The sequence below is a fragment of the Triplophysa dalaica genome, chromosome 21, assembly GCF_015846415.1.
Source record: "Triplophysa dalaica isolate WHDGS20190420 chromosome 21, ASM1584641v1, whole genome shotgun sequence".
Taxonomy (NCBI): domain Eukaryota; kingdom Metazoa; phylum Chordata; class Actinopteri; order Cypriniformes; family Nemacheilidae; genus Triplophysa; species Triplophysa dalaica.
Genome location: NC_079562.1, coordinates 15,634,850 through 15,651,606, shown reverse-complemented (window position 1 = coordinate 15,651,606; position 16,757 = coordinate 15,634,850). Strand labels below are relative to the sequence as shown.

Genomic DNA, 16,757 nt, shown 5'->3' with positions numbered 1-16,757 from the left:
GAATCTTAATTTGAAATTCGTTTCATAGGCAGCAACACAGAGTGAACTGGGTCGATTACTCAAAACAACATAATGCTGATCCGTAGTAAACCATAGATTCTAATAAAGTGTACAAATGGTATCATGCTAAATTTTGGTTTCCTCTTGTATTTTGTATTAATAGGTTTTGTATTGACTGACATTTAATTACATGAATGTATCAATGGTTTTCTTGTACTTGTATGACATCTTGGATGAATATTGCGTTGCATATATCATTAGATTACAACACCTGTTTTATTACTTCATCTATTTGATTAAACTAGCATATTTTGAAAGACAGAGAAGGGGATATATATACTTGACTGTATATTTTATAAAATAACTTAGTGCTATAGTATCTGGTTGACATTGTTATAAAGAATGTGGTGGTTTTGCATCCATTTAACATTTTGTCTTAAGATCCACAATGGTAACAAACTTATAATAATATAATATAATAATATAATAACAAACGATATTAATAATTTGAAAAAAAAAGATAAAATTATGTTTTGGTCATGATAAACACGATAAACATGTAGAGAACATCTAAATATAGTGACACCCTAGAAAATATAAACATTATTTATTTTTCTTAAATGTCGCTTTTGTGAATTATTTTGGACATGATACTTGTGTAGTGACAAAATGATATTGTGACAGGCCGAAGTCAAAAAGAGATCTATCCTTCAAAGGGAGCATTTTTCCTTGTAAGGTAGATTTCTTCTGCGGAGACATTTAGAAAATTCTTAAGCTCCACTAATCTGCGTAAAGTTGTTTGACCTCTACACCTACACAAGTCTTACTGGAGTATGGCAAGAGTCTGAAGGCTGAGCTGGGATTATGGTGATTACAGTTATTACTTATTCAATGTAAAGATGATCTGACACAAAGTCTGAGCATCTTGTCCCTGCTCCTGACAGCTAAATTAAAAACAGTCAGCGCTGACGTGACCTTTGGGAGCGATCTGATCCCACAGGATCACCATCTCCTGTAGCACAGACACATTCGGAGCCTGCAAGCGCATGCGTTAGCTGTTTGTTTATAGGCGATCGGGGAACGAGATCCTCCCTATCGGGGCGATCCACGGTTGCCGTAAGGCTGCCGACGTACCTGTTCAGACAGGTAACCCTCTACCAATGAGAATAGCGGTTTACGTCTCCGAGGGCTGGCTGGAGGGAGTTCATCCCCAAGAGTCTACACACTAGGGAAGGTTGGCTTTGCCTTTTGAAGCCCCCATGGGACACGTCTCTTATTATATGCTAACAACGTCCATGATGTTGTTTACTTCTGAGACCCACCACTTCACTCAGAGATGTCGCTTTGTCTCGAGAAAGGTTTCCAGAATACATCAAACACATATTAAATCTGAAATTAAAACCCAGTCAGGCGTGACATTTGACACACAGACTCAGGAGCCGGAGGAATAGCAACTCCAGCGGCTGAAATCGCAAGGCCGCTTGCAAAGATATCCACAGGGACCTTGTATACGGATGAGAAACGGGACTTACCGTGAGCTGGATCGGGAGGTCCGAACACCAGATTGTAGCGCAGGATGTAGAAGTTATTCCACACGTACAGCTGGTTGTCTCGAGGGTTGTATTCCACAGCGGCGATGTACTGGTACTGGTTGGGGAAGTGGATGTCCACGTACTCGCCTCGGTTCTGTTTGGTGTTGTACATGTAGTCAATTAAGCTCTTGCTAACCTCGCTTTCATTGTCTTCGTAGGTGGAACGGACCACGTACAGCACGCCGCAGATCATGAAGGCATTGGAGGCCGACCGCTTGTCGTAGGTGGTATCCCAGGTGGCCTCGAAGCGAAGGGTGTAGGGGTTGAGTTGACTGATGACCATCATGCCATTGTTCTGCTCAGTGGCGTAGATCACCCAAAGGCCGTTCTCATCCACGGCCAGATCGATGTCCGTTTTACCGCCCCACTTATATGGCGAGGTGTCATGATAATTGGCGTTATTGATAATGGCCTCCCCGCTTTTAATTCTAGTCCGCAGGTCAAATTTGACAATGTTACGTGTCCTCTCCTTGTTGAAAAACACCGCCCCGTCGTAAACCACAAATCCCGTGCCGTCGACCCGATGGGGGAGTTTGTAGGTCGTGGTCTGGCGAGAGTTTTGAAAGTCGTCGAGCGAGTTGTACTCGATAAGCGTATCTGTTCTGTAAGGGGTCCAGGGCATGAAATAAACCTTGTCTCCCGCCTGCAGGGGGTCTTTGCACCACGACCCTGCTTGCTGCTCCGCCTCGTACAGAAACGACGGATCTCCCACGGCTTTCAGAGTTCCGGGACAAACAAAAACTAGTGGTGGGAAGAACAGAGCAGAGAACAGTCAAACGTAAGCGAACCAAGCTCACGGCAGATGAAAGCAGAGGGCAAAGTGCCCGTCTGGCTCTACATCGGTCTGCTAACTGGGTAGTTGGTGAAGACAGAAACACACACTAAGAAATCTAACAGCTACCCACATTCACAAGCAGTAAAAGGTGCGAAGAATCTGGATCTGAAAGTTATTCAAGCTTAAACGGAAGCAAAAAACAGTTTTATGTGTCCGTAAGCAAACGGTTCGGCTCACTGCCGCTTGGACATACTGAAGGGAGTGATGGAGAAATTAAACCACAACCAAACACAAAGGAATAAAGGTAAGAAAACGACAAATCTGCCCTGCAAATAAAAGCAGACGACTACATAAGGCTTGAGAAAGACGCAGAGGAAAGCAGCATACAGGCAATCTGTGTCCTTTTTCCATTGTGTGTTTTTTACGCTTTACCTGAGAGAGTCTTTCCTACGGGCCTAATGTCACAATCATGTCACAGCATAAAGTGTTTCCTTTCTTCTTAACAAAGACATGATAATCCAAATGTAGAGAGGGTAAAGTGAGACAGCGAGAGAAAGGCAGAAAATCAGAGGAAGAGAAAGCGAGAGATAGTGGAGGCAGTGTAAATCTAGTTAGTCTAGAGGAAACCTGTTACCAGAGCATGCTGGGGTGTGGAGTTGGGGGGGGGAAAAACAGGCAATAAAAGAGTGTGGAGGACAGTTAAAGGAGAGGGGAATGGGCATTCGTACCCTCTGCATTGTCACTAATATTTAAAGGGATAATTCACCCCAAAATAAGAATTGTCATCATTCACTCATCCTCGTGTCATTGCAAACTCCTTCTGACTTTCTTTCTTCAGTAAAACATAAAGGTGTCCCAGTTTTACACACAAGTGAAATGAATGAAGATTGAGGGGCGATTCACATTTCGCGTATGTAGACACGACACGGGACCAACACGGTCGCGATGCGCACATTTTTCTAGGTGCTTTGGCGCTTTGAGATGGAAAAAGTTCAACTTTTCAGGCCTGTGTTTTTCGTGTTAGACTTGAAATGTGAATCGACCAAAGGGCTTTGATAACAAAATAACTTTTTTTAGCTATAAACAGTAAACATTTTATGCGGTTTGGCTGTTTACACAGCAATGTATTATAGGGGCCTGAAAACACAAAGAATAGAAAACAAGCATGTTACTAAAAACTGATTTTGTGCGTTTGCAAACTTGTGAAAATGATAATATCAAACGCAGCACGTTTGAGGGCAGAGCTAGCTAATGGTAAATAGCAATGCTGTTAAAGGGGTTTGATCTGACAGTAAGATAGCAGTTAGGAGTAAGTTCGTAGAATTTTTTCTCTCTCTTGTAAAGTCAGGGACAACTGGACTAAGTACCGCAGTGTAGAGGGAGAGGAAACGCACTTTGTAGAGCTGTTTGTCTTTTTTGTCTTTGACAGTACAAAAACTTGCGGCGCAACATGGCGAATTCGATATATGTAGTCCCACTCTTTATGTAGATATAAATATCTTATTCTAAGGTAATACAAACATAACGTTCATTACGTAAGGTCTTTACACACCTAGTATAATAGTTTTGTATATTATATTACATTTCTGTCAATAGATCCTCCTTAAAATCCCACATTGCTCCTTTAAGTAAACCTTATAGTTGTTTTTTTATAGTGTGGGTAGCAAAGTAATGTATAATCAAAACAACTTGTCTTAACGCACCATTACCACTAGTGCTGACATACTGGTAACATACATCAAATTTTAAACACACATACAGTATAAAGACAAAGGTTGTTTCCCAATATGCATTCTTCAGCGGTCTTGTGTCCTCGGTTGCAATACTCAAGAACACTAGAACGCATGAAAGTACCCGGATGTGTTCTTGATATCAAGGACTCATTGAATGCAGACTTGCACATACTGAACCCGCTTGAGGTCCCATAAGTCTGCGGGGCTTACATCCAATTTTGCTGTTCCGAGGGGGCCTCACAAGACCGGTCTTCCGCTAGAACTCAAGTCCGTTCTTTGCGTTATTGGAATTGAGAAACATCCAACGGGTATTAAAGAGCACTTTTTGGTTACACTTGAGTGTTTCTTTACAAATGACATCGCCAACTACTGGCCTGGCATAAATAGTTTTAATGGTCTGTGTAGAGATTGCTTTGACAATGCTATATGTGAAACATTTCTCAGTTTTTTACTGCATTATGTCATATTAACGAATCTTTAAAACAGAGTGATTATAGTTAGTTTTTCGTTTTATTTACTCTTATTAATTTTATAAATTAGCTTTTATTTTTAGATTTCAGTTTAGTTTTAGTTAACTACTTTGACATTTTATTATATAATTTTTATGCTGCTATATATGATCAATTTATTTTTTGTTCAACTTTTGTTAATTATAATAAATTCGATACTTATTTTAGATTATTTCTGATGCAACATTTTGATTTTTCATCTAGCTTAAGTTTTTCCAATAATTGTGGGCGAATATTTTACTTGATTTCAATAAACAGAAACGTTTTTAAAGCTTTAAATTTAGTTAACCAATAAAACCTTGATTTAGAAGAATACAAGTGTTTGATCATTCATGATAGAATTTCTTTAAGAATCTTTTTAATAAATAACTTGATTAGGTTCTTATTCTAATTTATTGGAAGAAAATGTTATCAGTAAATGTTGATTTTTATGTGTTTTACAAACCAAGTATCATTTGGTTTCAGCAAACACAGTGTGTGTGGTATGAACTACTTTTACTTGATACTTATGTGGTATCTTTCTAAAAGCTTCTCAGAAGAAATGAAGTTATACAGCATTGAAAAGACACAAGGATGAGTAAACAACACCATCATTTTATCTTTTTGGTACACTGTCCCTTTTACGTATGCATATATTATGTTCTTTTCAAGCTTTCCTCCAATGGCTGATCGTGCACTAAAATACAAGACTCTTTCTGCTACTGCCTGCTTTCAGAACAGCAAGAGTGGGCACAGGAAGGTTTTACAACCACAAAAAAATATATTACAGAAAGAAAACAAGGAGCTGATTGTGTCAGTGATTTACCTTTTTGCTCCACTTCTATTTTAAGCGTTGGAAGAGAGAATAAAGGAGTGCAGGGGGAAAAAGAGATTAAAATGAATTAACCATCATGTCCATGATCACATGCAGTTAACATGTCATGAGGTTACGGGCATTATGCACAGAGCTACAGCTGTCAGAGGAGGAAGAAAACGCAGTTAGACACCTTCAACACATGAAAGAGAGACAGGTTAAAGGGTCTTCTGTCACGCTACAAAAGGACAGCATATGTGGCATTGAAGACAAATCAATCTGCCATATCGAGGATAAGCTGGGGGGGAGACGCACGCGCAGCATCCTCGATAGAGCCGTATAGATTTTCATAAGAACTCGGGGACATCGACCAGGGAAATCTGAATTCCAGGTGGACAGATGGTAAGTCGGTGCTGGAGGGAAACTGAAAACCAGGAATATAAAACTTTTCCTCTAGTCTACGGATCTTCTCCGAGCACCCGGTTCCTGTTGTCCCTTCTGGGCTTCGTGCGAATACTTAAATAGTCTGGACTGCAGCGTGCAGTTTCAATTTCCAATTCATAACGTTTGTCAAAAATAATGGAACTGGCCTGAGTTTTCTTTTCATTTCATCAGTGGCGGCAAGAAGTCGGCGGAAATCATGCATATGTCCTTTCTAGTGTTTCTGGAAGCCAAAGTGGGTCTTATTCAGTCACCATTGTTCCAACTTAAAAGATGAAAAAAGGAATTTCATCAAAAATGACATAATGTTATGTTTCATAAAAAAGATCAGTATTGCGTCTTTGCTCTTATTATTAAATAAACATTGTATCGTGTTTATAATGTCGCCCATCTGTCAACTTGTACTCTTGATTTCGTTTTTGGTTATTAAACACCAATCGGCCGATCTTGTATATATGTATACTTAAGGTATTTTTCTTTGGGTTGTCTACAAAACATATTCGTAGGGACCAATACACTGTCCTTATAAATCACTCCACAGTACCGACAGCAACAGACCAACAGGAAAACATACAGACAGACTGTCAACAGTCATCATCACACATACTGTATGTCATGAAGGGATTTTTTCTGAAATATGGTCATGTACAAAAATTCAACATTTAGCAAGCAAACAATAGCTTCTTTCCTCAGATGATCGATCTACTAACAGTGTTTCTTCTTCAAGCAAAATGTCTATGAAACACAAAACACTGTCTGTCACTGTTCTGTTTAGCATATGGGTGAATCAAGAACATACCTGGGTCATAATTTATCCCAACATCTATTTTTCAATAGAACATGAAGTTTATGAAGAGCATTTTAGGACACAAGTTCATCTTTTATGACATTATGCAGTTCCCTAACCGCCTTTACAAAATACTGTAAAGTATTAATAAATAACAGATGGCAATCTATTTAATATTTAAAAAAAGACATTATTGAATGACAAACAATAATGCATTATGAAAAAATGCCTCAATATCTGGACACATTATGGTAATAAAACGCTGGGGAAATGTGTTTAATAGTCCTATAATCCAAATTCGTCCAAAACAAGCCTTTTATTTTATTCTTTTGATCCTGTGCTGAAATATTAACCCAGACATGTTTTTATGAGATTCACCCGTATACAGTAGACACATAACAGTGAATAATCTAAAGAAATGGTGCAAGTGTCCGTACACCATTGCATTGGTTTGCACCCCCGTACCAGAAAGATCTGAATTCAGGTGACTGTAAAACAAGAGCGGGTAAAAAAGCTAACAAAGAATGTTTAAATGAATGTAAATTGTTATATAACATCCCCAGTTTAATATGAGAAAAGCGTTTGTGTCTATATAGATACCTATATTTAGATTGTATCTATAGTTTTATTGTTATTAGTGAGGTAGATAAAAAAACAAATGAAAGATGCCATTTTGTTGACGTCCATCCGTGAGTAAAAATCTCAACAACGATCTGCCCGAATCTCTGGCTGAGTATTCAGTACAGTTAATACCGCGCTAAATCCTGTTGTCTGAGATGCCGTCGGCCAAAGAACATTGAGCACATTCCACTGTTGCCACCAAACAAGAGCAAACTAAGAAAATAACTTCAAGCTTCAAATGTCGCCAAGTTAAAAAAGCACCAGCCCGAGGGTCACGAGAGCAGGGTCTGCAGTCCTGGAGAATCAAAGTGTGATTAGTAAATATGACTGTTTCCAACCCGTCTGGAAATGCCTGGAGGAGGTAATGCTAATGCATTAAGACATTAAGACAAAAAACAATAACAACAGCAAGTTGTTCGGCGACAGCGCTCGGATCCGAACAGAAGAGGTGATTAAAATTGCAGTGGGAAAGCTGAAAAACACACAACCTTATAAATCTATAGCTTTCTTCATGGTTTCTTCTGGGACTTTAATGTCGATAACCAATAGATGCGAACTTGAATTAAACTAATATAAAACACCAAGCTCCGGCAGGCCTTTGTTGTTTAGGGAGTCTTGCGTGGGGAATGTTTGTCTGTACGTGAATCTCTGGAAACGTTCTCAGAGACGACGAGGCAATTCAATCAAAGAATAATTTAACTATCTAATTGCTTAATGGAGCAAAACAATCCATACTCTTAATGTAATGGGAAATATGAGAATAGTAGGAGGCTGTTTGTTTAGAGTTTGTTCATGTTAGATCTATGTGAAGTCATTTATCTTTTCTGACAGTCACCTCGTAGGCTGGTTTCTTTCCAAGCCAACGCGAGGATCGAGCGCTAAGGTGAAACTTCTCGGTGCTCATCAGTTGGCATGACGTTGGCGTATGTTTTCTGGCCAAATCATTTTTAACGCGCTAAAAGACACAGCACTTGGCATTTTTCAACACGATTCCAACATACTCGATGTGCCATCGGCAAGAATGATCGATGGTGAAAGTTGCTTTGTGTCGTGTGTATGACAGTAATTATGTTGCTGGATGTAGACTACAGAGAAACATTCCCGCTTTCCACAGGGAGAAAAGCATTGAGGATATATATGGAACCACTGTGATTTAGCTATTAAAAACGTTGTCAAAAACAAACAAGGCAAGAAATGAACGTTCTGTATCCTGCATAAGGTTTCTGAATGTGAATAAAAGATGGTGTGAATCATTATAATGAAGCATTACGTCATCAAAAATGTAATTTGCATTTCCTGAAGGAAACGCCTCAGTGATTGCAAGGCAGCAAAGTGTTGAGAAAAGTTGTGAGCAGGTTTAGAGTTTCCTCTTTGGTTGTGTGGAAATTAAAGAGGCACTTTGTCACATCACTCAGCACGTGTCTTGCTTTAAAAGATGACGCATAAAAGGCGCCTATAGATTGTACAAATAGATGCATGAAAACTTCAAACACAATTCAGCATGTGAATCAACACAAGAAAGATCGAATTAGTATGCAAATATAAGACCTGATCGTTGTTTGTTCGATTGTGAATGGGGGGACTTTCAAGGTTTAGTTTTTAAATGAATAAAAAGTACAAACAATGCAATAAAATACCTTTCCTACAAAGGTTTGAATGGAGTACATTTTCAAAAAATTTGCAGAATTATACGAGAAAATTTGAAGCAGAAAGAAGAGAATTTCAATACACATACAAAATGTGCTTCAAAAGGTTCTTTGAGGCCATAGAATAACCTTTTGGTTCCATAAAGAACCTTTGAGGAACATTTCTGTTTCACAAAGGTTCTTTATGGTGTAAAAAAGGTTCTTCAGATTATAAAAAAATAGAAAGAAGTGGTTCATTAAGGAACTTTTGACTGAATGGTTCTTTGTGGAACCACACGTTTCTTCTATGGCATCGTCGTGAAGAACCTTTTATTTTGCACTGCCTTGCAAGCACTAACAATACTAATAATAATACAGTGGCTTTGAAAGTATGTAGACCCTTTACTGTAAGCCTTCAGATTTACTGGTACTGAAAATAAAAATGATTTCATGTCACAAAATGTAAAACACAGTTATTGAACAGAAACTCTAATGTGATGGTCAAGTGTCTCATCAGACCAAAAAGAAACTGGATACTGTATCTGTCATGCGTCCTCTGGTAAACCAGAGCTGTCGAGGTCACGTCACATTTCTGTAACAGCAGCTACTCTCTCAGAGCTTTGACCGATGTGAGACCTTCTACGGTCACTTGGTTTCTGAAGACAGCTGCTCTAGATTGATTTACGGCTTTATTGCCGTTCCACTTCTTAACTATTGATTTAACTGTACTCAATGGATATTCAATGACTTGGAAATCTCCTTGTATCCATAACATGACCTATGCTTCAGACTTTTTATTACAGTCTAAGCTCGAATCTTACTCACCAGAATTTAGATGATTTGTATGAGAATCAATTAAAAACCCCTGACTACAAGAAAACGATTACATTTGCATATATGGATCAGGCAGACACTTTTGTCCAAAGTGACATACATTTTTATCAGTCCATGTGCTACCTGGGAATCCAACCAATGACCTTTTAGTTGTTAGCAACTAAAATCTTTTCTTGAATCTTTTTTGTTGGCAAAAAAGATGAAATTACATCTCCTGTAATTCTATACCATAAAAACGTGAACAAAAGAGGGTCAATACTTTCTATTGTCACTGTATTATTATGAAGGACAAAAACTAGATTCAGAGAAAAACTACATTTAGGTGTAAATATGGGAATAGATTAAAAAGGGTTTAAACTTACTGTAGGGAACACATTCATACTGGACTTCAAGGTACTTATACGTTCCTGGGCAGGGGTCAGGAAAGACATCTGGTCCGGTGATGACGATGCACTGCGTTCTGTTGTTACACCTGCACACAGAGAGAGAGAGAGAGAGGGAGAGAGAGAGAGAGATTTTGTGAGTGAAACACAAAGAATCAATTCATTTTAAAGGAATGTAACTGCTCAAAACAAGCTCAATAGATGGCATTTATGGCCAAATTTTGATTACAGTTTTTTAATACAAAACTTTCTTGATTGTTAAAATGATTTTTTACTGATTGTGATGAATAAAGATGTTTTTTTTCTTTCTGTAAATTTTGTAAAAACATAATTTGTGTCCAAATGTCAATAAATAATTTGCGTTTCTTTTCCTTTTATGGTTACAAAAAAGTAAAGAGATCCATGTAATAAATCTTAAACAAAACTATCCATAAGATTTAAACATAATGCATAAAACAATCAAATCACTTTCTTATCTTCTCTGTGCAAAGCTATAATCGTAATTGTAATAAGCTTTCCTGTAGCTCAGTGGTAAGAGCATTGCGTTAACAACGCAAGGTTGTGGGTTCAATCCCAGGGGATTGTAAATACCTATGTAAAATGTATAGGATAAAGCAGTGTAAGTCGCTTTGGATAAAAGCGTCTGCCAAATGCCTAAATGTAAATGTAATCTTTTAATTTTGTTGTCATGACATGCAAAGCCACAAATATGTCTGTAGAACAATGCTTACCAGCATCAAACTCAACATACGTGGACGACTTGAATACATAACCAGACATTCTGTCATCTAGAAAAAGACCTTATAGACAGAATAATAAAATATTTGTTATATTGCATAATTAAAAAAGCATCTTGAAGCAAACCTCAGAAAGCAGGCCAGGTTGACTTCAAAGTCTGTTACTATAACTGTTTGTGTAAGCTTTAATTGTGAAAAAACTATATTCAATATTTTGTAGTCCTTCTTTGTGCACCACGAATACCATCGATAAAGCTTGTTTCAAAGGCAGAACATTCTTTTTAGCCAGTCAGATGCTTACCATCAGCCCAAGAGTGACCAGACCATCTCAGACGTACAGAGAGCTGACGGATGAACCAGCGGGAGCACAGAGCACAAACCACATGAAAGAGGCTGAGAATTAGCAGAGCGAATAGATGCCAGAGTGGCCCTTTTCAACTCAACGACAAAGATAAACAACCTCATCTATGAACATTCATACCTGCCAGAACATGAGTTATACATCTCTATGAATCCCCCCCGAGGCCGGGCTCATTGTGCCAATGATGGATTCACTTTCCCTGTATCGCCATTTCACTGACTGAACTAAACGTCTCTCCACTGCCTGTTTAACAGGAAGTCATGCAGAAGGCGGTTTATGTGGGCCTGAGGAACTAAAATTAAGCACATCAATAAAGGATAAAGCACAGAAAGGATATATATATATATATATATATATATATATAGGATATGTAGTATATAGAGGGAGGAGCTGGAAAGGTATTGAAGCGATACTGGCCATCAATCTGTCTGTGTGTCTGTGTCATACGCAGTCTAAATCTGTTAAGTTCACTAGACATGTACGGTCGGTCGATCGCTCTTTAAAATAAAGGATTCAACCAGAACCAACAAGGATTTCACAAACCAAAAAGGGTCTGATGTCCCTGGAGAATTTGTTTTGGGAAGGGTTTTAATATTTTAGTTGCTTAGGAAATGATGAATCTTCTACTAAAGATCTTATAGACTTATGTCATATCAGGAATTGTATTAATTCATATTTTAACAATCATAATACATTCAAAAACATTTTTTAGCATTTAGGAAATGTCCGTAAAATAAATGAAAATTAACTTTTTTTACGGAATTTTTTTAAAGTCTAGTCTTCTCAAACCTGGTACTGTCAATGATAGACTTCTTAAAAAAACAAAGAACTTTATTAGACACAAGAAATACAATTACTATAATCAATAATTAACTTAAGGGATATTAACGCATAAAAATTATAATTTTATAGAATTTTAATACTTTAATTTTAAAGTAAAGTTTTTACATATTTTTTAAATGCAAACATAAGAACGGTCATTTTTTCTTCATTGGGACTTTAAAGTACGATCCAATATATAGATAACACTGTATAAAGTTCCATAAAAACACATTAAAAGTTAAATAAATATTTTTTGTAAAGATTTTTTTTTCATGGCATCGGTGCATCCCAACTTGTTTGCGAAATATCGATACTGGTATCAGTATCAGGCCCGAAACTTAGCTACTGTACTCGTATAAATGCACCGATACATCATGTGACATAACTGGCAGAACAGACTGAAATTTGTGCTTTGAGAGTTTGCGACAAGGACAGGTATCGGTATCGGTGAGTACCAGAAAATATATCCACTTGGTCTTATACCAAACATATACCGTATTTAGCATATACCGAATTGGACATATACCAAACATTGACTGCAATTTTAGCAGTCTCTATATTTTCCTGTGATAACATATAGTCTATATATAGACTAAAGAGGTGTGTTCTCAACCCGATAACCCGCAACACCCTGCCATCACAAAGAAAGCTTTTGCACAGGCAAGCAGAACTCTTTTCTTATGTGAAGAATGGAAAACTCGACTTTTTAGGACAGTTCTCTTATGTGCAGCCCGTCAAAGACGATTTCACACACCGTTAATCATACGCAAAGATCAACATCAGAAATCTGCACTGTCTTGCAGTTTCTTAGAATACAGTGGCAGTTCACCGTCTCAACCGAGAGGCAGGGATGTGCAGACAGCATGTGAAGGTGTGTTGGGTTGGAGATTTTAAAGCTTGTGTTAGGGACCGAATCAGCCTGCTGGCGTTTCTCCGCCCTGGCCTCTGCACTTATTTCTCTTCACCTCAGCATGTAAATATGACAAATATCAATATCTTGCATTCTATCTGCTAATACACAAACAGAGATTTGCTTTTATTTTTTGGGGAATGTGGCACACATAACAGAGCGCAGCTGTGAATTCCCACTGGCCATGTTTGAAGACAGAGGCTTTGGTGAAAAAACCCGTCCCTCACGTGGGATTTTCTTTATTAACGATCTCTTGTGTGTGATAACAGATGAGAATACCAGCATGTTTACCCATAGAAATGAATAATGGATCTAAAATTATAACACACAGCCAAAGCCGAAGCCGTTATGTGGCGATTGGCTGTTTGGTAATTTGTAGTTGTAAAATAGTGAGACTGCGCCTGATTCATTTTTCTTTCCGTCGCACTGTGCTGTTCATTTACATAATGTGCCATGTGAATAAATTATGACCACAAATTACCTTAAAAGAAGGGGAAAAATTTACAAATAACCTGTAAAGTGAAAATAACATCAGGAGAGACTGATGCTCCAGAAACCAGATGATAAAATCATTAATATTCTGATTTGATTGAAAAATGAATATTGATATTAAAGAGTCCAGCTGGCTCATCTTCAGCTTTAAAGAGTTACAAATGAATATTGTGCATGTGCGATCCGTCTGTAGAAATAGTTAGACGTTTTGTTATTGCCTGCAATGACACACAAACTTTTCAAAATTGAGTGATTAATGCTCCAAATACTCGTGGTCACTGTATGCAAAATTCTCATTCTCATAATGTTCCTGTTAGCCGAAAGTTGGTGTTTGCTCACACATGAAGTGCTTTCACAGGACGCCCCTCATTAGACTGATGGCTCGCTCACAAACGCTTCACGCTCGGGCTCTCAGGATATGACAACATTTACAGCACAAATCTCACTCATTAAATGAAAACAATAGTGCGGGAAGATGGAGAGAGGTGATCTGCTCCTCACCGATATGCAAGATGGCGTATCGATGAGAGATGATTAAAAATACCAGCAGAAACGCACAGCTCACAAATGTGACCAATTTGAGATCTCGGTTATTTCTCCTGGACCAAACTGAGAACAAATGGAGGAGCGATAGTTTATGGAGACTATATTATTTTTTAGATTATATTTTATCTCCTGAGAAAAGGAGGATAGTTATGTTATAGTGCAAGCTTACAAATGTCCAAAGATGTTAAAGAAGTTATTTCTCATCAAATTCTACAAAGGCCAAATGATATGAGTTATTCTTTCCACAATCATTGTACTGCTCTGTACTCTTACTGTCCGTAAATAACGTTCACATATTGAATTTAAGTAGAGTTATTTAAAACAGTGTTAAGACAGTAATGAAACATAAATGATTATGAGTTTAATGAAGCAATATAACGGATTAAAGAGATAGACATGCTGTAGATAGATTAAAGAAACTTTTTAGACATTTCCGCAAAACTTTACTTAAAGCATATACTGCTTTATAAAAGTAGTTTTAATGTATTAATTATGCCGTTAAATGCATTTTATAATGCAATGTAATGTCTCATGAATAATTGTAATTTATACATAGCACTTATCCATTCATTGTAACACTTTGTATCAATTTTACATTTAATGGATTACAACACACATTATGAACAATTCTAATGCGTCATTTCTTTAATAACCCTTTATAATGTATTATATATAAAGGCATTGAGTAAAGTCTTGCTGAAAATTCATTATCGATCGTTATTGTGACTTGAGCTTGAAGAAATCTTAAAGGGGTGATAAGACACAGCAAAAACAAATATTATTGTTTGCTTTAGATGTATTGTGATGTGTATACACGATTTAAGATTAAAAACACTGTATTTTCCACATACCGTGCATGTTTGTATCTCCTCTTTGCCTTGCCTTTCTGAAACGTGCTGAATTTTTACAAAAATCATCGCTTTGAAAAGCGAGGTGTGCTATGATTGGCCAGTTAACCAGTGCGTAGTGATTGGTCGAATACTGCAAGCGTGTGACGGAAATGTAACGCCTCTTACCATAAGCAAATGAACTGACAGGTACACCACCTCACTTGCGTATACATTTGGGTGGTCGTAGTCAAATCATACCACCAACTGACATAGATTTGTGTGGTGTGGTTACACAAGGCGTTTCAGGCAGGTCTGGGTGAGCATTCGCTTTTAGATAGAATGCATCTTTTGTTCCGACACTTACATTTTTGCAATTTTACGTGCCTAATACATGCATGGGCAACTTATAACACACCAAATGATATTTTACTATATTTTATATAAAAAAGAAATTCAGATTTTCTATTGTTTGATTCTTATTTATAAGCTCAAAGAGCAAGCTTTAAAATGGGTGAACACTTTAACATTTGTGTGATCGCACGTGTAGATTTCGGTATTGAAGATCAATACCAAAAATCATGCAAGAAAGAAAAGCTTTGCTTTGATGGTGCAATTATTAATTGTCAAATAATTGATCTATAAAACATCACATGAAGTAAAACAAAGGAACGTATATCATAAAGCACTTCTGAGACGTTACAATGCCTGCTATTTATATTTAAAAAATTAAGTTGTCAACATCAAAGAAGAAAAAGTTGATAAAATATGAAATGGAAAAGTAATGGTATGGAGGTTGCGAGCGAGTCATTGACAGATGCAGTCAAAATAAACAATTATTGTCCGGATTTTCAGTTTAAGAAGAAACAGATTAGCTTTGATCTCTCGTGACTGTCATATGCTTGTGATAATTCCACTGAACAGAGTCGAGTGGATCACATTGAAAAGGGCAGAGCTCTTCTGAACCAGCAGCTCATCCAGTCATCCAAAACAAAGATACATTCACATCGAACCGTTATTGGAAAGCAAGACCTTACAGCTGAACGTTGGCACTTCTCGTACGAGAGCAAACACCAGTTTCAATGTCTGCTCTGAATGAAAGCATATTTCCTCGATCCGCTCCAGAAGCCAGCAACCCAAACCTCACATATCTAATTAAATCAGCCATCACGGGCATTATTTAATACTTTATTACCAGGCCAGCAAAATTCCCACAGCACTGAATTCTTAAACAGGTGTAGCTGTTGTTTCTGGAAGCCCGTATTTATGGTGACTTATGGAAGCTTAATCTGCAACGCTTGAAGTATTCGCTAATACCATATGTACAGTGAGAGCGGCGGCGCGGTGTGTGTGCTCACGCCGGTCTACTGAGAGCCACGCGGACGCCTCTGTCACGGATATTAATGGTGTGAATACAGAACAGATTTCCCCCATACAGCTCTGCGGCCGTTCCCACGTGTTCCCCGAAGCAGGGTACTTAGCAGAGCAAGGACGACGGGAGAATGAAACTTTTCTTTGATTCGTTTCAGATCGGTTGCTAAGGGACGGGTTCAAGAACATGGAATGATATTTTGAAACAAAGCTGTGCTCAATATGCATATCAGCTGAACGAACTGTGAACTGAGGTAGGTCGCCCAAAAATAACAATTCTGTGATGTATTCGACTATATTTTCTGTGAAGCACAGAAAAAGATATTTTGAGAAATGTCAAAAGTGGTTTATGCAATGGAAGTCAATGGAGGTCAATGTGGTTTGGTGATCAACGTTCTTTAAAATAGCTTTGTTTTGTTTTTCTCCACAAGAAAGAAAGTCATACAGGTTTGCAATGACACGAGTGTGAATAAATGATGAAAGATTTGTCCTTTTTGGGTGATCTATCCCTCGGGTAAGAGATGCGATGCGATTCTGACCTGTGATAGACTTTGAAGCTTGTGTGGGTATTGCAGGTTTCGAATCCAGTCTGCAACGC

General features: G+C 37.8%; 1 protein-coding gene across 20 annotated transcripts in view; it reads right to left on the bottom strand.

Annotated features, from left to right (window-relative positions):
* The window catches only part of adgrl2a (adhesion G protein-coupled receptor L2a), a 102,313-nt gene that overhangs the window by 41,608 nt on the left and 43,948 nt on the right, over positions 1 to 16,757 (bottom strand). For all 20 annotated transcript variants that reach the window (XR_008904979.1, XM_056734564.1, XM_056734573.1 and 17 more), the window contains 2 exons: positions 10,073 to 10,182; positions 1,533 to 2,333 (listed from right to left, as the gene is read on the bottom strand). Coding sequence is in view for 19 of the 20 variants with exons in the window: in XM_056734564.1 (XP_056590542.1) it covers positions 1,533 to 2,333; positions 10,073 to 10,182 (911 nt within the window). In the remaining variant the exon portion in view is untranslated. The remainder of the gene's footprint in view (positions 1 to 1,532; positions 2,334 to 10,072; positions 10,183 to 16,757) is intronic.